The sequence below is a fragment of the Trachurus japonicus genome, chromosome 11, assembly GCF_045865225.1.
Source record: "Trachurus japonicus isolate A0001 chromosome 11, Traja_1.0".
Taxonomy (NCBI): domain Eukaryota; kingdom Metazoa; phylum Chordata; class Actinopteri; order Carangiformes; family Carangidae; genus Trachurus; species Trachurus japonicus.
Genome location: NC_140917.1, coordinates 23,194,700 through 23,213,984, shown reverse-complemented (window position 1 = coordinate 23,213,984; position 19,285 = coordinate 23,194,700). Strand labels below are relative to the sequence as shown.

Below are 19,285 nucleotides of genomic sequence, written 5' to 3'. Positions count from 1 at the left end.
ATACCCGTTTAAGGGTAGGACACTTTTGTTTCAGTTCATCAACTGAAAAAAGCTGTTTATCTGGAACTAACCAACTGACTCAGTACTCCTCAACACAGGCAGGCTCCGCGTCGAGCTGTATCACTCCGCCTATCAGCTGTTTAGATCAGCAGCGTGTGGAGGAGGCGGAGTGATACGATGCGTCGTGGAGCCTGTCTGTGTTGAGGAATACTGAGTGAGTTGGTTAGTGCACTAGTTGGATAAACGGGGGTTAGGGAGGGGAGTCCAAGTAATTTGACATATTTGAGCATTTTATAAAGAAGTAACGCAATAGTTACTTTCCATGTGATTCGTTACTTTTATCATGTAGTAATTAGTTACCCAGTTACTTTTGGGGGAAAGTAACTATAATTAATAACTTTCTCAAAGTAACGTGCCCAACACTGGTCATAACTTCCTCCATCACCGTCCCCACAGGCTCTGCACATAGCCATCCAGGCCATGGGCCTGATCAGCAGTGGAGCCTTTGCCCCGGTCACCAAAGCCCACGGCGAGGGTCTGAAAAGTGCACTTCGTGGCAAGCCCACCTCCTTTACTGTGATCGGGTACGACCACGACGGCGAGCCCCGTCTCTCCGGCGGGGACGCGGTGTCCGCGATCGTCATGTCGGTGGGCGACGGCAGCCTGTCTGCGGCGGAGGTGACGGACCACCAGAACGGCTCCTACACCGTCAGCTACGCGCCCAAAAGCGAGGGGGAGCACCTGGTGTCGGCGCTGGTGTGTAACCAGCACATCCAGGGAAGCCCCTTCAAGGTGATCGTCAAGTCGGGCCGGAGCTACGGCGCCCTGGGCTCCCAAGTCTCGTCCTTCGGGTGCGAGGGGGAGGGAGACGGTCAGCTCTGCCGCCCCTGGGGCATCAGCGTGGACAAGGAAGGATACGTGGTGGTGGCGGATCGCAGCAACAACCGTATACAGGTACAGCACGGCCCTTTGTCTCTCTGATAAGTTCTCTGTATCTGCTGGTGTCGAATCAATTTTCTTTTACAGAACTTATGAAAATGATGAGAAACTTTTGATGAGAAAATGAATTAAGCCATTAAATGCAGCTAAAGCAAATATAAAGAAGTCTATTTTATTTTCATTATTCAATACTCTCAATGCAACTCTGTCGTTGTCTTCTCTCTACTCTAACCCGTTACTGTCTGTCTCTACTCAGCATGACAAATAGATGCCCCACAGATCTGCACTTGTATTGCATTTAGAGTGGTTCTATGAAGTTTATCATTCTCTCATTAATCATTAGTTAATGCTGGCTTCACACTGTTGATTTTTCTGCTGAAGTGTTTATGTAGCAGAGAGTCTGCTTAACAAACTTTGAGCTGGAATGCACATGAATCTAATTTCCTCCTACTTTCTTTCTTCCACATGACCACACACACACACACATATGCAAACGCTGTAGCCACTGAAATGATGAAAACAGGCAATAAATGAATTACTGCCATTTCAGCATTTAATAGAACAAAATGCCAGTATTTTGGACGGCTTACTGTACACTCATGTTCTTGAGTCGTATCCAACAACTGTGGTACTAAATGCTGAAAATATTTATTGCACTATTACAGTACCTATAAAAAGCCAAGCAGAGAGTCTGCAGTATGTAAAAAAAAAAAAAAAAAAATAGACTTCAGAGGCTGGCCTTCCTATTTAACAGGCAGCCTCATGTTAACACTTTAGATCAGAGCTTGTTCATCGTGATGGTTCTAATGTAAACATTAAAAAAATGTCCCCCCTCCCTCTCCAGATATTCAAGCCTTGTGGTGCCTTCCACCATAAGTTTGGCTCTCTGGGTTCTCGGCCCGGTCAGTTTGATCGTCCAGCTGGGGTTGCATGTGACAGTCAGAGACGAATCATTGTGGCTGATAAGGACAATCACCGTGTGCAGGTATGAAAACCCATTTAATCAAAACTACTCCTACTCTGTGATGTTGCACAATAGCTGAAGTCCATCGTTTCATATTTGTCAGAAGGTCTCAAAGCCACAAGAAAGTTGTGGGAAAAAAAGTAAAGTTGTGTAAGTTATAAAAGCATGTTGGCTTCTGATACTTTGTAAACCCATATATACATGTATAAACACACGGCTCCTCATGCTTACTCTCCCCGTGCTCCACATGTAAACACATTGGGCTTTAAGACATTTGCTTTGTCTGACAGGTGTTTACTTTTGAGGGCCAGTTCCTGCTGAAGTTTGGGGAAAAGGGTACCAAGAATGGGCAGTTCAACTATCCCTGGGATGTGGCTGTCAACTCCGAGGGTAAGATCCTAGTCTCAGACACCAGGAACCACCGTGTGCAGCTCTTCGCCCCCGACGGCTCTTTCCTCAACAAGTACGGCTTCGAAGGGGCCCTGTGGAAACACTTTGACTCTCCCAGAGGAGTGGCCTTCAACCACGAAGACCACCTGGTGGTGACCGACTTCAACAACCACCGGCTCTTGGTCATCCGGCCGGACTGCCAGTCGGCTCGCTTCCTGGGCTCGGAGGGCACCGGGAACGGGCAGTTCCTACGGCCCCAGGGCGTCGCCGTGGACCAGGAGAACCGCATCATCGTGGCGGACTCCCGCAACCACCGAGTCCAAGTGTTTGAGCCCAACGGAAACTTCTTATGCAAATTTGGCACACAGGGGAGTGGCTTTGGACAGATGGATCGCCCCTCCGGTGTGGCTGTGACGCCCGACGGAGTCATTGTGGTCGTCGACTTTGGAAATAATCGCATCCTCAAATTCTAAACAAATTTCTCTCCCTCCGTTTGACCTTTTTGCAGTTTTTTCGATGAAGGAAACGGAGGAGAGAGAATGAATCAACCGACACAACAGGAGGAGAGCTCGGAGAGGATTGAGAGCACGTTGAAATGAAGGGAAATTAAAACTATAGATGATTTTTTTGTTTACATTGATATTCTCCAAATCAGATATCTGTGGTATGTATGACAAAGGGGACCTCTACAAATTGATAATCAGTAGAAAAAGAGCCATATTTCCCTTCCTCGGTCTCAGCTGCTCTGAATTCTCTCTCTACACTCTCCTTGAGTATCCATCTCAGGGAATTTCTCACTTTTCTTGAAATCTTAACCCTCTGCTCCACACCTACCTCATTTAGCTCTTTATGAATGTACTCATAGTCGGTGAGCAGAGGTTTTAGTCCGTGAAGTTTTACAAAGAAGAAAGTCTAACTCTATAGTTTGTTATTTAAGAGAGACAAAAAAGAATAGACTCTTCAGTTGATATTTGCACAGGATTAATGGATTCTTGCTGTGCTTTTTTTGAAATATGAGTTAAAGTGAACCTCCTGAATGTTGTTGCTGAGACAATACTCAGACCACTGTAGAGGCTGCATGATTTATTCTCATTAGAAGGCTTCGCTGGAAGAGGAAACTATGGTACAGTAGTGTCCTTTTCATGTTTTAGACTAGTTAGTGTTTGGCTTGTGCATCGATCCTTGTCTCTTTCTTTGTGGCTCTGTGGAGTTTGTAGTGTCATGACAGCCTAAGAAGAGTGTGCAAAGCGATGCCAAACTTTATAGAATCAAAATTAGCTCAGGTCACGGTAGGACTGATTTAAAAGGATCAGTACTTTTCAGGCTCTCCCTCTAGCTTTACTGGCTAACGCTGATTTGATGAAAAAATTGATGAGCTAAAATATAAAGTTCGGGGAATCAATCAAAAATGATCCCCAAAAATCCCCCAAAATAAGCCCTGTAATAAAATTACCCAAACTGTTTGATCACCCACTCACACACCCTTACTCCAAACCGTGTCCCATTAGACTGGATGAACTTTTGGACAGAGTAAGACAACCTGTGTTGTCGCTATCCAGTCAGCTGCATAAACAACTAAGATGCAAAGATTTGTATGCAAGAAGAGCAGCATCTCCTCCAGAAGAGAGGACCCACCAAAGGATTTTAGAGAAAAATCTTCCAAGATCTGGATCTATTAGTGATCTTAACGTAGAGATTTAATCATATAATGGAATGACACCTTTTTAATGAGGCCTGCTGTGTGACAAAAGCCTCACAAGTAGATTTGGCCGTCCAGAGGACATTAATGACATCAAATTACAGACCTTCACACCATTACAATCCTCTGGATTTAGATTGTGGTTGAAAGCCACTCCCCTCAGCCCCGGGGCCTGTAGTCCAGTCCAGTTTAGCCCCGCCCTATTTATTGTTGCGCGGAGCTGTGGACACATCTCCAGCGCTAGTGGGCCAATTCCTCTAAAGATTGAGGTCTATACACCTACTGGAGTCAACCAAAGTTAGAATCTCTGCACAATGGCCAACTGTAGATTTGGCAGTTAAAGAAACTAACCCCTCCCCCTCTTAAATTTTTTTTCTCCTAAATAATCAATGTTGCTGGGAAGTCTGAAGTTCACAAAACTTACAGAGTTGAGTTCATAGCACTGTCCTTGTTAGGCTGAGGAGAATAAAGTGTGCTTCGGTTATTGTGCATGAGTACTTTGACTAGAACAGAGGATACCCGCACCAAAGAAAACCCCCTTTCTCCCCATTGCGTCGTATCGCATCAGCCCATCAAATGATTCCCCCGTCTTTTCAATATTAGACACTCTGTAGGCTCCAAGTAGCATCTCGTATTAGCCTTTGTTTCCCAGTCTAATCTTATTAATAGATAGTTACTCTTTGTGGTGAAAGCATTGTGGGGTTTTAAATCCCCTTGCCCTTTGTTCAATCTGTGTCCCACTGGAAGCACTAAGACAATTAAGGCTCTGCCAGCCACTTCCTTAGCCTAGCAAAGAACCCTGGGACCCATGAAAAGAGTCACCGACAGGCTCTCCCCTCTGAGGAGAGGGTCCGTTTGCACATGATCAGGATTTACATCCTCATATCTTAGATATCCTGTACCTCAGCGTTCATTTGACCTCCTTTTCTCGTATACCTCAACTCCTGAATACCTCAAGTATGTCACTCATAGCTACTGTGCATTTTAACATTCAAATACCTCAACTTGTTACTCTCATTCTGAATACCTCATTTGTACTCTTTTATTTAAGCATACCTCATTGGATATTTATGCATTACAGATATACCTCATTCTTTGAATCTTCGTGTGTTACAGTGCAGTACATGTCCCATAGCTCTAGGACCAAAGATCATGGTACTGTTTCAAGTTGAATTAAAAAACTTACATCATGGTCATCGCTCCATCTCGCAGCCCTGAACAGATTTTTTCGATTTGTTGCATCTACTGTAAATTGCCTGGTAAACTATGCCTTTTTTTATCACCAAGAAACCAAATATTTCAGAGGAAAGCATTGTGCCAAAATGATCTGTGAGCGTTCTGTGCCAAACAGGGCTGGCATCTGGACCACGCTGTAGTAGACGATAAATGTCACTGGACCATTATATCATAGATACAGAAGTTCAGCCAGAGCAGCTGGGGACAAATCCTCGCTCTCTGACTGGATGCGCTTAAGAGGGCTGTGCCCCGTTTATCTTTACCTCATGATGATGATGATGATGATGAACATGCAGATTCCATTCGTACTTTGTTACTGTGCGCGAGGGGTGATGGAAAGAGGAAACAGCCTCTTTTAAAGGAGTTAAAAACACTTTGAACGCACAAGTACGATTTCAGCACAATTTACTGATTTCTCAGTGTGGATTTTCAGACGCTTGATGTCGCTTAAACTAAACCACTCTGGCTGTGGATCAAACAAACACATCAGAGGATTATTACACCTAGTGGCGACATCAGGCAGTGAGCCAGTCTCAGTCTACACACCCTGCTGCTTTGAACCCAACACCTAGTTTCACCAGTAAGATTCTTTTTCCTTTTTTTTTTGTTGGTTTTCAGTATTACTCTGTGAAATGTTCATTCATGTTGCATCAGTTTTTTTTGTTTTGTTTTTTTAATTAAGATTGCAGAATTCTATCTTTAAGATTCGTAGGTCTTCACTCTTAAAGAGGAAAAATGTATTTTAAACCTTTTTTTTTGTTTTTTCATTTTGTTGCATGCTTTAAAAAGTCCTTGTATTATACTGACGTCTCTCAGATAGGTGTTGAAAACTCAGAAGGGGTGGGTTAGGTGACTATTGGGATGATTTTACCAAAATATATACCCAAAGATGTGTATGTGTGTGTTAATGTTGCATTGGATGGAATTAACCTTTGACCTTGGCGATTGTATTTCCTGTTCTCTAGAGGCTCCGCAGAGCACAAAGCTGTCGAGCCAGCCAGGCCTCGGTCACTGACAGACAGTGGAGGCAGAGTTTTGACATCACTGCCCCTCCACCACTAGTGCTTAATTTTCTTTAACTCCCTCTTATATGCGTAACATGGGTAGATATATTAACACGTTGTCCTTTCACACTCAAGCCCTGTAACCTGCGGAGGCCACCGAAGCCTCCTGCCGAGTGTTGATGTACCTCTCCAACTATGAATCCATAAGGCGGCCATTTTGTGTTTTGACCTTGTAACAGGAACTCTCACCGTCATGTGAGAAGCAGCTAAGTTTCTCCAGCACCAACGAGTAATCATCTCCCCTCCTCGTCTGTATAAAAAATCCAGGAAGTGCGGTGACGGCTGCCGAGCATGTGATCAGTTCACTGCACTCCTGCTCGCTAGTTTTTTTTTTTCTTTTTTTTCTGGCCTCTCACTGCTTTAAGAGAGAGAAAAAGCAAAGCTGCACCAGGTGACATGTGCAAGGTCGTAGACCTCCTTTTAATGATTGTATATTCTAAAGAGAGAAACTAAAGGAAGAAAAAGGTTTGAAAAATTTAGAAAGGAAAAAAAAAAAAAAAACTCAGGTAGTTCTCAGCAGCCCTGCTCTGCAGGTGTCTCATTGAAACTTGTCCCGTAGTGATGATGTAATGACTTTTTCCCCCCTTGTTATGACCTCTCAGTACTAGTCCGATTCCTTTGTGTCCATTTACATATTATAAAAACAAATTATTTCTCAATCTGAAAAAAAAAATAATATTTTGATTAGTTTCCCCTGATTAATCTTTGTTTTCTTTTATTTTTCTGGCCAATTCTCGTTTTATCTTTTACAAAAAAGTACAAATGCTTCTCACCACTCGATGCTCATTGGTCCTTTTAGAATGTATTTTGTAAAGAAAAGGGTTAGATGGGATCTTGTTGATGCTCACTCGCTACATCCAGCTGCTGGGAGCATCACAAGACACAACAGAGACGCACAACACACTCACCTCATGGCTCCGAGTCCTCGCTATATGTTCCACACCAGCAATATTTAAGGTGGAATCATGTTATTTTTAGTGGAACATGCAGCACCGTGTTCATTTATAAACCAGCTTTAACATCAGCTGGGATGTTTGTCCCTGAGGTGGTTGAGCTCATCTTGTCGTCACTCATGTCTCGCGTTGTGTCCTGCTCTCCCAGCAGCAGGATGTGTGTGGAGTGGGCGTTGTGTTTGTGCGCTGCATCTCTGTTGTCTGAGCAGAATCCACTGAATGTATCCTCCTCACAGTCCAAGAGGCAGGGAGAGCCAGTGTGGCCAGCTGAGTTTAGATGGGTGCTGCTGGCGCTTCCTCATCCATGCTGATGTGTGTGTGTGTGTGTGTGTGTGTGTGCGTGTCTGTGAAAACCCTGTGTGTGTGTGTGTGTGTGTGTGTGTGTGTGTGTGTGTGTGTGTTTGCCAGCACACTTCCCTCCCTCTTAACACACACTCACATACTGTGCTGAGTGGAAGTGCATTTGTCAGGTCTTCAGTCTAAATAAGGCAAAGGAGACTATAATATATTGGCCACCTGCTGCTCTCTGTACTCTGTGGACTTTAAACATTTCCTATGCAGTTTTTTTGTCTTTCTTTTTGTTTTGTTTACACTTAAATAAAGTTGTATTTCTTTGACTTCAATTGTGTGTCTCTTTTTTTTTTGCTCTTGAACTGCACAAATGTGAAATGAAACTAATATAACTGTTTCACGTTACATCCCACACACAATGTAACCATGCGAGTCATGTCATGTCAACTCTTTCACACGTCACTCCTGATCCCCCTCGAAGGCTGCTTCATTGTCTCTCAGTGCAAAGAGGACAGAAGGTAATCAGTGCCTCATTTTGTGTTTTCTCAGTCTGTTGTCAGTTCATATAATAGACACAGCAAACAGCCAAAGTTGCTAAAGACAGACAGACAAACACTTCACAGCGAGTCCGAAACTAGTTTGGACAGTGACTGGTTTGACTGGGGGAAGAAAGTTGGCATTCCTCATGTTGTGAGAAAATTGCACTTAGTCTGTTGAATTTCAAAGCACTAGGATTAAGAGAGAAGACAGACACATTATGAATTCATGCAGCTATGTAGAAAATGTGTTTTATGTTTGTGGTTTAAAAAAAGAAAAGAAAACTGATATGTTTTCTTAAGCTTGTGATTTGCAAGAGGGAGTGCATTTACATTTACTCATTTGACAGATGCTTTTATTCAAAGCAACTTTCAAATGAGCAGTAGGAGACCTCAGCACTAAGTGCACCAAAGTGCACGGTCAGGCGTGTTAGGGTGCTGGAGGTGAGAGAGAGCCGGGCTTTTAAGAAATCCTAAAGAACCACTTTCAAATATGTCAAGATTAATTTCTCAGACCTTAAACTGAGCTGAGGCCAGTCCAGTTTTAGTCCACAGTTGGCAGCCCTCAAACGCTGCTAAGCATGATGGGAAAACATGAAACGGTTTAACATCGCAACACTTTATGGGTTGATCTGGATTCAAAGCAAAAAGCCTGAAAAACCTTCAATAACACTGTTTTAAACTGCTCTTGCCATACAGTATCAGTTACATTTATTTTAGAAAACACCATATGATTTAATTTTTGACTGTTTTGACTCATGGGACTTTTCAACAAAACAAAAACATGACCTCATGTACATCTACATGGGTAAGTGCATGGCAGACTGTCGACCCCCTCTAGTGGAGATGACAGGAAGAGAAGAAGAACCATGTGTTTCCACTTGGCTGCCATAAGAGAGGTCAGAGGTCAGCGAAGAGCTGGAGGCTGTTTGGCCTCTTGTTCAACCTCTTGTCAGCTGGTTACATATTGGTAAAAATATACCTCCAGTTAGACTTTAACATATTGTGTGCCTGTAGATGGAAACGGGCTGCTCTGCTTTATAAACGTTGTCATGTCAACGATATGTCGATAAAAAAAAAAAAAAAGGTGGAAACAGAAGAGACTGGCTGGGCATTTATAAAACAACACCAGACATGCTGCTCTAGCTGCACATGCTGGTAGTACAGCAGCCTGTTTTTCTCTGTACTAGTTTTCATTATTTGTTCATTCTACATGGGTTTATTAAGTCATTTTATAAATAATACCTGAGCCTAACACCTATGTATGCATCTTAACAAGGTCCATGAAAAGAATATAGTGGTCTCATGAATATGAGACAGACCTTCATCAGGTAGTCTTACAATGTACAAAGAAAGAGCATCTTAAATAAGCTGGGTGACCCAAATGAACCAATCAAATTTTCACAAAAAGATGACATCACACTAATATAAAATAAAATCACAGCATGGTACTCTCGGTCAGCAACATGAATAGACAATTAAATGTATAGAGCCTATAAATGACGCTTACAATGACAAGTGGCATATAGGACAGCCTATATTTTTACAAAACTGGTACCAAAGTGGGAGCTATAGAAAAATATTTAAAAAAATTTCCTAAAGGTAAGTCCCTGAGCTGGACATAAGCAGAGACAGAGTAAGGTAATTTATTATCATAGATTATTTGTACATGTGATGTAGTAGGGATGTGGGGATCTATGGGTACAAGAGTAACCTATATGCATGTATAGGCCTAGTAAAAGTAAAAAAACAACAACAGATAAATCACTCAGCCTTGATGATTTCTTGAGGTCATTATCATCATAGGTGTTTCCCACCGGGGACAGTTTGACAATGAAAAGCACAGCTGTTACAAATGATGCTCTGTTCCACTGAAGTGCACCACCACTACGTCAGAGACTTCACTGCTGCACCCAGCATAGGCGCCATTAATAACATTACTAATTACACCTGTGCTCTCCCTTGTGTTCACCAAAGGCTTTACAGTTAACGTTATTGGAGTTGGATCATCATGACCTGAGGCAAATCCCCCCCAACAGCCACATGGAGGGTTAACACACTCAGGTGTAGTTCCCTGCCTCCACAACTTGATGTCAGCAGTGCTACATTTCACATTTCACCCTGAGAGAAACACCGTGGGCTAATTATTCTGGAGTGGATCTGTGGTGGCTCACAACGAGGACTTGATAAGAATGTAAGCTGTGTGAAATATGCTGTGGAGCATCTGCTTGATTGAGATCTCTTGCCGTGAAGTGTATCTTTCCAGCACTCAGGTAAAGAGAAGAGGTGGTGGTGGTGGTGGAAGGGGTGGAGGCCAATGAGAAAAGTGGCTGTTTGGGTAGAGATGAGTCGTGAGCCGCAGGTCTTTTTGCAAAATTACAATGACAAGGCACGACACAGCGCCTGTGATCAAACACAACAGCCGGCTGGTGGGGCCTGTGAACATCTCCTGAGCGCCGAGCGGAGGAAAGCAGGAGCCAGGGAGCACCTGTACGTGCGAGGCCCCAACAGATGGCTGGGAGGTCCAGTTGGTGTGTGTTTGTGTTGATGCCTGCATCCACTCTGTGTGTATGGGTACACGGCTCTCAGAGGAGCCAATTAGCTGCAGCAGACTGAGAAGGCACCGCAGAGCAGGGATATCTGGTTTGTTTCGCTTTGGTGGTGTTAGTCAGCTTTGGTCACCAAAGAGCTGGATGATGTGTTCACAGTTATACCTGTTAGTTTGAACTGAGAAGAGGCTCCCAGGTAAAAAAGACCTTTGTGTCTGCAGCCTTTACATCCTGGACAAATACAAAGACATGATGAAATAAATGACTTGTTAAAAAATTATTGTCCACAGTTTTGGAGATTCTTATAACCATTGTGAGTAAATTCCAAGATTTTTTGTTATTTCAAAATTCCTTCATCTCTTTTTAGCTACTTTGTTATTACATTTTAGTTTCATAACCTCATGGTTCATTATTATAATCCGACAGCTGCATGGTGAGCTCCTGTTTGCAAAGAAAATGAAAATTAGATTGTCATTTTACTATTTTCTTTAAGGGCAACATTGTAAAATGCTTCAGAGGTAACTGTTTACTGTTGTGACTGCCACACACAGCAGTTCAAGCAAGTTAGCAGGGTTGTTAACCCTGCAGAAACTGTTGTTTTTGTCCACTGGGTGACAGCAGCTAGAAATCACGAGCACAACACTGATGTATTATCAACTTTTTGGCTGATGCAAATGGTGAAGGAAACAGTAGATTATTTACGTATCCAACAGATTCAGAGCATCTTGTTTTTTTTGTCATTAGCATCGCAAGCAACACCAAAGAGTTAGATGAAGAGAAGAGGGGTGAAAACATACTGTAGCCTACTTCTGTATTACATATAATCTGTAATTAAATGTCTGGGTTTTAGAGAACTGGACCCAGATTCAGACAGAGAAAAAGGCCATGACTTTAAATAAATAAATAATAAATATTTCACAATAATTTAGTTTTGACAAATATAAAAAATCACTGTACCACTAACTTCTCGTTTACATTTTTTCTTGGTGCATTCAGTTCATTTTTTTTTTAATGAATTATCAAACAATGGTTTCTTATAGGCTACAGTAACATCTCAGAAACTCTTTCCCCATCTTTTCTGTACACAATTTGGAGTAAATATGAAAACATTAATGACAGAAACATTTCTAGGTGAAAAAGCTGACTACAAAATGATTCCTAAACTTTGTGTCAGACAGAACAGAGGGCTTTGCTGTTCTTTCTACATTAACCTGAGGCACAGAGGCGTGGGTGTATTTGACCGACCCCTCCCGTACAGAGCGTGGCGTGTGGCTGCTGACGTAGTCTTGACGCTAAGGCGTGATGGAGGGCGTGACGTATAGTCGTGACTCCGACATCAAGTATGTAATCCTCCAGAGGTGCCTTCAAACCCATGTAAACCCGGGGTCCTGAGGAGAGTCATCCCTCAGTTGAGGAGGTGTCAGAAAAGAGGAGAGGGGGGTGGGGGGGGGGGGGGCAGATGTGAGGCATCAGCAGCAGCAGAGGGAGCGAGACAGACTGAAAGAGATAGACATTGATTTTGTCTTGTATTTCTCTTCAAAGACTTTTCAAGCACATTGACTCCAACTCACAGCCCAGAAGTGTTTACGCTCTGTCTCATCATGGAGGAAACCAGAAAACAACCCCGCACACCAGATAACAAGGCCTTTCACCCACAGACATAACAACATGCAAAGTGAAAAGACAAAAAAACAAACACTTTTTGTTGATGGATGTTCTGGATTTGATGAACAGTATTGATGTGAAAGTCAATACATCATGCCTATATGTCTGTAGTGTCATATATACTGTGTGTTGTGTCAGTCTTTTTTTTCATGCATGTTTTTTTTACACCATGAACAGAGCTGTGGACAGACGCGTACAGACAGATTCAGCTCTGCAGGGAGCTGGGGATAAGGTGTTAAAACCATCCTTATGTCTAGCAGCGACTGTTGTTTATTCTCTGTCGCTGCTGGGCCCCGTTTCTTCTGCGAGCTGAGAAACCTGCTGCATGTACCCTCTCCTACCCACTTGATCTTTTCCAAATCTATTCATTACATATAATTGTACCCTCATCAGAATGTCTCCAACACCTAAAATTACAATGGCGCTGCCTTTGTGTCAGAGAAAGAATAAGGAGCCCACTTCTGAGCCAATCCAGTGGTCTGACCCACTTGCAGAGACGTTAAAGGGATAGTTCAACGTTTTGGCAAATTGGCTCATTGCCATAATCCCTATAGTCATAGCAGTAGGTTCGTTACCTTTAATTGTCAGTGCAAGCTATTTTTACGGCAGAGCCGTGAGCTGCTCAGAGCTACGCTACAGAGGCTAATGGGATTTCTTGGTTTCCCTCATCAAATACACAATCCAACAACTCCAAAACACTTTTGTGAACAAGTTGTGACCTGCACATTCACCACGCTATGAGATAATAACGGAACGTTACGAGACAGAGTTGTTTTCAAGGTAAATTCATACAAAACCGCTGATGCGCGTTTCTGTCGGGGGCACTTTTTCGGCAAGCAGTCTCAGCATTTACCTCGAAAACAACTCCATCTCGTAACGTTCCATTATTATCTCATAGCATGGTGAATGTGCAGGTCACAACTTGTCCACCAGAGCGTTTTGGAGTTGTTGGATTGTGTATTTGATGAGTTTGATAAGGGAAACCAAGAAATCCCATTAGCCTTCGTAGGGTAGCTCTGAACAGCTTGCGGCTCTGCTCCGCCTACTCCTAAAACTATAGGGATTATTGCAATGGGCCAATTTGCCAAAATGTTGAAGAATCCCTTTAACATACACACTTAGACAGTCCCACTTCGTCAAACATCCAGCACGAACCCTATGCATGTGCACACCTTTCTGCATTAGCACTCGATGAAAGCAATTGACTGAGCTCAAAAGATGATCCCAAATTTTCTGCTGAGACAGATCAAGATGACACGCTGAGTCATACTTTGGCTCATGTTCTTCTAGCCAGCAGGAGCTGGTTATGATTTATTTTTTCATTTTTTATTTTTTTAAGTTTGATGCAGGTGAATTTCGATGACACTGTGTTGACGAAGCAGCTGTGGCACATGTGGTTACTTATAGCCATCGCATTACCTAATGTCCTCCGTTCCACAGGCGAATTGGATCATGACATCTCTATCTTCCTACCTTCCTGTCAGGGAGTCATGGCAACCCCACTATAGCAGCGTCGTCAGGCAGAATGTGATTCAATGTGAATAACGTGGGGGGGGGGGGACATAAACCAGTGATGGGATTATAGACTCGCTGTGGCCTTGTAACCTCAAGTTTGTCTAGGCTGACCACCATTCTACCTAGTCATCATGCATCACAGACGTTTATTAGACACACACAGACACATGCATGCGTGCATGTACACACACACCTAGGCCGATCCATTACAGCGGGCAGTGGACTGATAACATACAAAGCGACAGATGCAAGATGGAGCCATGTGAGAGCTCATTGACCTCTGCTCTGTTCTGGGCGCTGTGTTCGCTGGCGCAAATTACCCCGTCCGCCCATCCTCCCAACAAATTGAGACCGACTGTGGATCACCGCATCTCCTGCACAGATATAGCCCGCTCATGTTCAGACATTTGAGTCCTTTCATTCGTGCGTATGAGAAAAATACCCAGAGGATGCGAGGGACAGTTCAATAGTGAATTCTCATAAAAGCAGAGCGAGGACGTGTGTGTTTGGAATTTTCACTACTGTATTTCAGACTAAATCAAGGAAGACCACCAGAGATAGAAACACTATCCAAGTAAATAATGGAAACCTGAAATTGATCGGATACAGGGAACGGTTTGTGAATGGATGGTTATCATTGCCTAAACCATGTTGGTGTATTTATAAACAGGTGACAAGTCAAACATGATGTGAATCATATGCTATAGCCTTCACAGTCATCATTTAAGGGTGAAACTGCTTTCAGGGTCGGTGGGGGCTGGAACAATCCCTGTTGATGTTGTGCAAGGCCAGGGCACACTCTGGACAGGTTACCTCTCTATCACAGAACTTATATAGAGAGATCAGACTTTATATTTAGGTGGATGTAGCCTCCATAGGCACCATCATGAGTTTTTGAGTAGAGGTTGTGAAACTCAAAATGGACTGCTCCATCATCACCATCACCTTCTTGGCAGTGCCTGACTGGTTAACAACTAGCCAGTCCATAACTGGGAGGGGCACCTGAGACCTTGGTCCACTAGATTGTAGCAAGTATTGTAATGGTAAATTTGAATATTCCTTTGTTTTAATCACTTGAGACGTCCCCAACCCCTGCTTTCCTCCCAAGGTATCAGAACTCCTTTGTTTGTTACCCATTTGTGTATTCTAATGTCTAGACCTCTTAACATGTAACCCTGCAGGATGCCCCAGGTGTGAAAATACACCCTCGGGGGTCGGTGCCGATACCTGCAACAGACAAAAGAGCATTGAAAACACACTGTCTGAGTATTGGACCGGCCCCTGCAGCAGACAAAGGGGTGTGGCATACCTGAGGGGGCGTTTCCTCAGGTATACGTAAGTGTTTCGGTCACCCCATTGTCTTGGTCTTTTCTTTACCATCACCCACTTGGGTCGAACTGACCTTTCCTTGCAAGGAAATAAAATCATGTCCGCCGGCGAAGTCTCTATTTCATTATTCACCAACAGCAAACGGTTTAGAATTTCCACGACAGTATACACAAGGGTGTAAAACCAAAAACAGAAAACTGAACTATTGTGTCAAAAACTACATATAGATGTGCAAAAGATTCAGGAGAAAAACAACAACAACTCTAAAATAAACTACTTTAACTTTGACATTTCCTTCTGGGGCATCCTGGCTGCCATCTTACTGTAAACCTGTGACAGTGGCACAGTTCACACTGTTGTCTGGCCACTGTCAGACGTTTACACAGGGATTCAGTACTGGTCTCCTCAACAACATGACCAGAACCAGTACTGGGCTTCCCTGTGTTGGCATGGGTTTTCTCCGGGCGCTCCGGTTTCTCCCACACACACACACACACACACACATACAAAATTATAATAATTGTAGTAGCCATTTGTCAAAACAAATAAAAGTTTCAAATCAAACTTCAAATCATAAAAATCAAAGGGCCACTGTTGCACCATGGGTTGTGGTGTACTCCGATGGGAGAAACATAATGTCCAAACAAATGTCCAGTTTCAACAAAAAACGTGGTTTATTTAACCAGAAAAGTGAGAAAGAACAAAGAACAAAGAAAATTCCTGTGCCTCTCCCGCTCTGGTAAAAAACCATTTGCCCACTCAGGTGCATGCTAGTGGTCCCTTACCATGAGCCTACCTATATAATCTCAGGTGCCCCCTGGCCCCTAACGTGCCCAAATGAAACAAAACTCAAATAATAAACTAGAATACTAACAGAAATCTAATAATGAAATCAAATAAATTGATTCAGAATAATCAAAACGAAATACTCACTAAACAAAATACTACACTAAACAGCACTAAATACTAACAATAAATAAATTGCTCCAACAATAATAAATAAATAAATAAAAGTATAACGATTTCTGAATAAACTTCTTTTAAAGGTGATCTATAAAGGGAGATAAAATGTGACCTGACATATTTATGTATTATTTCCTTTCGCTTATGTTGGCCTAATTGAAGTCTTGCAGGTTGCTGCTTCACTCGTATTCACACAAGACATTAGTGAACATACAAACTTCACCACACAGAAAGCCCCCAGCCAGAAACTGTGTGGTGCTGTCTCATTTTAACAAGAGCAACATCTATTGGTTTAAAATGTAAAACAGGCAAATACAAATATTTGTATATATCATCAGTACAAGGAATAACATGATTGAATCTTTATTCTGAGTAAATATTTGAACCAATCGATATGGGCCTCAAAAATATATGACTATAAAAAGCATCTATAAGAATTTTAGGCTGCAATACATGTATTCAATTCGAGAGAAATAAGATCAGCAAGTTGTCAGACCGGAGAAGTTAAACTGCTGCAACTTCAACCAGTCAGAGATGACCAGTGTTATAAACCAGAAACTATGAAATATCATTTCTCTCTAAGGTTGTAGGTTACAATTTGAACAACCAGCAAAAGCTGTCAAACTTGAACTAAGGCTTACATCAGTTACATATACCGCTAAAATAATACACACAATGGTAAAAGTTACATATATTCGACACACACTTTGAAGCCTGGACGTCACTTGGCTAACTACTGCACCATGTTGCTAAAAAACCCAACAGGAAAGAAGATTCATTCTACGAAGACAGCTGCTTCCCCAAGAAGCCAGTGGAGTATAAACAGATGTTGCTGTCCATACAGTTGTGTTATTATTTATCCCTCCATGCGTGTTTGTGTCTCTTGCTGTTGTTTGTGTCACTCATGCAAACAGCCAGAGGGAGCTGAACTTCTCCTGACGTATCAAAGACAGATTTTCCATGTAGACACACAGTATGAAAAGGTCAGCCAACGCACACACACACGAACAGGGATCAAACACCTGCAAAGTTCTTCACATCACCCACGATCTTTTCCTCCCGAACCCTCTTTTTTTTCTTTCTATTTTTTTTTTTTGCATCCTCCACATGCTCCTCTCTCTTTATCTCCCACTCATTCATGGAGTTTTCTGTTTGAACAAAGGGATTTGTTCTGACGGCAGCAGAAGACCCCGTGGTGAGGTGCATCAAAGGTTGATGTGCACTGCACTGCTGCAGCTATAGTTTTACATACACAATGAAGTAGCTGCTCAGTTTTTGGGGCCGCTGGCTCCACACATTTAAAGTCACACCACGATGGAAGAAAGGTGATAAAAAAAAGCACCTGGCTATTTAATGATCCAACAACTTGTTCCTGTAAAAAAAAAAAATCCCCATTTTTTTCACTTTCAGCATAAATATTTATCTATTGATTTTATATTTGGTATTTGTCTTCCTTCATGGAAAGCTCTCAGTCTCTCGAGAGTGTTTATTTTGTCTGTTTTCCATAGTTTACCCAGCCAATTTGTCATTTTCTAACTCCTCTTGTTTTTTACATCAACCCCCAAGTCAGTCAAGCATAAACATGTGGTGCTGTCAATACAATAATGTTATTATTTTATTCACTCCCCACATCTTTCACAAGTGTGTTGAAACTGAAAATAGCCAGATGGAGTCGAACTTCTCTGAATGTATCAAAACCACATTTCCCATGTAGAAACAGAACAGTAAACAGAAAACGACAAACACATGAACAGGGATCAAATGCATGGCTGCAATGCACTTTATATCACCAGCCGACCACTTTCTAAAACACCTCAGATTTACTAACATCTCTTCATGCTGCTCATTCAGGTAGTTTGGATGACAATTTTTAAGATAAGATAAGATAAGACTTTAAAACCTGATTTTTTTGTTCAGTACACTTTTTCAACAAGTCATATTTTTATCAGTCAATACATACTTTAGCAATGATTTCTTTTTGATAATAATATCTTTAGTTGTTATCCAGATGCTCCTGCTAAAGCAGCGCTTTTAAATCTGTGTATGAACTTATTAACTCAGACCCAATAATTGGTTGTAATAAATTCAGTGCTTCATTCACATTTACACAGATATGATGGCTTATTCTAGAGCATTAATTAGAGAGGTGAATAGGTTATTAAAAGACAGTTTCTGGTTTTCTATAAGGTCAGCCAAGAAGATTTGAAACTGTTTTGTTTTTAATGCATATAAATGATTATTAAACATTAATAAAGCCATGTGTTACAATTTATAACGATGATAGAGTTGGTTGAAAATTGCTTTCATATCACTTTTGAAAAAATGTGCTGAAGTGTTGGCACCGAGCAGTGGTGTTAATGATCTACAAAGCGACTGTGCTGAACGATGTGTGCACAACATTTAAAAGTCATCGGATGGTACGATAAAGGTCTGAGGTGGCGTCGCCACTTCTGCAGGGATAATGATTTAGTCAATAGGAACAGAGTACAGCAAACACAGAGCTGCTGGCGTAACAGATCACTGATCGATTAAGTGCCACACCACAAGTTATTCCTTTAAAATCAAATGGTTGTGTGATTATTATTCATCGGATGCATTGTATTCTTTCATAGATGCATTATTTGGTTTGGAAAATAGGGAAAGGTGGAATCAAATCCTTTCTGGTTCTAATTCTAGAGCAAGTTATGGACTAAGTATCAATTCATGTACAGTAGATATTTATAGCTTCTATTAGCTGCACTTATTAATTAATTATTCATAATGATCAAATTATGATAAGTGATCTGAAAGTGTAACATTCACAGTGACACAGCGAGTTCCCCTCAGCTCCAAGCAGATGTTTAGGATCTTTTAACTTTCAGTTCAGTCATCGCTCTCATCTCACCTGTTTCCAAACACAACTCAGTTCAGGTGGTTGTGCGCACAGTGGTGGTTTTCTTTTTAGAAGGACAGTGACTACACAACTTGAATACTTGGATGTTAACCTTGTGTGATGATAAGATGTTATTGTTGACCAAAATCAGCAAATACAGGATGTGAGAGGTGATTGTAGGTATTTGTTTATGTTGTTAGTGTGTGATTGCCAGTGGCTGACACAGTGTTAATGAGCCTGCTGATTTAAACTTTCACTTTCTGCACTGACAAGGTTTTGAATAGTTTTTAACCAGTTGCCTGTTCCCACAAGTTGACAGG

General features: G+C 42.0%; 1 protein-coding gene across 1 annotated transcript in view; it reads left to right on the top strand.

The window, feature by feature from the left end:
• The window catches only part of trim71 (tripartite motif containing 71, E3 ubiquitin protein ligase), a 28,262-nt gene extending 25,491 nt beyond the window's left edge, over window positions 1–2,771 (top strand). The window contains exons 5-7 of the mRNA XM_085791934.1: window positions 457–954; window positions 1,784–1,924; window positions 2,194–2,771. Of these exons, the coding sequence (XP_085648060.1) occupies window positions 457–954; window positions 1,784–1,924; window positions 2,194–2,766 (1,212 nt within the window). The 3' untranslated portion in view covers window positions 2,767–2,771. The remainder of the gene's footprint in view (window positions 1–456; window positions 955–1,783; window positions 1,925–2,193) is intronic.
• The last annotated feature ends 16,514 nt before the right edge of the window (window positions 2,772–19,285 follow it).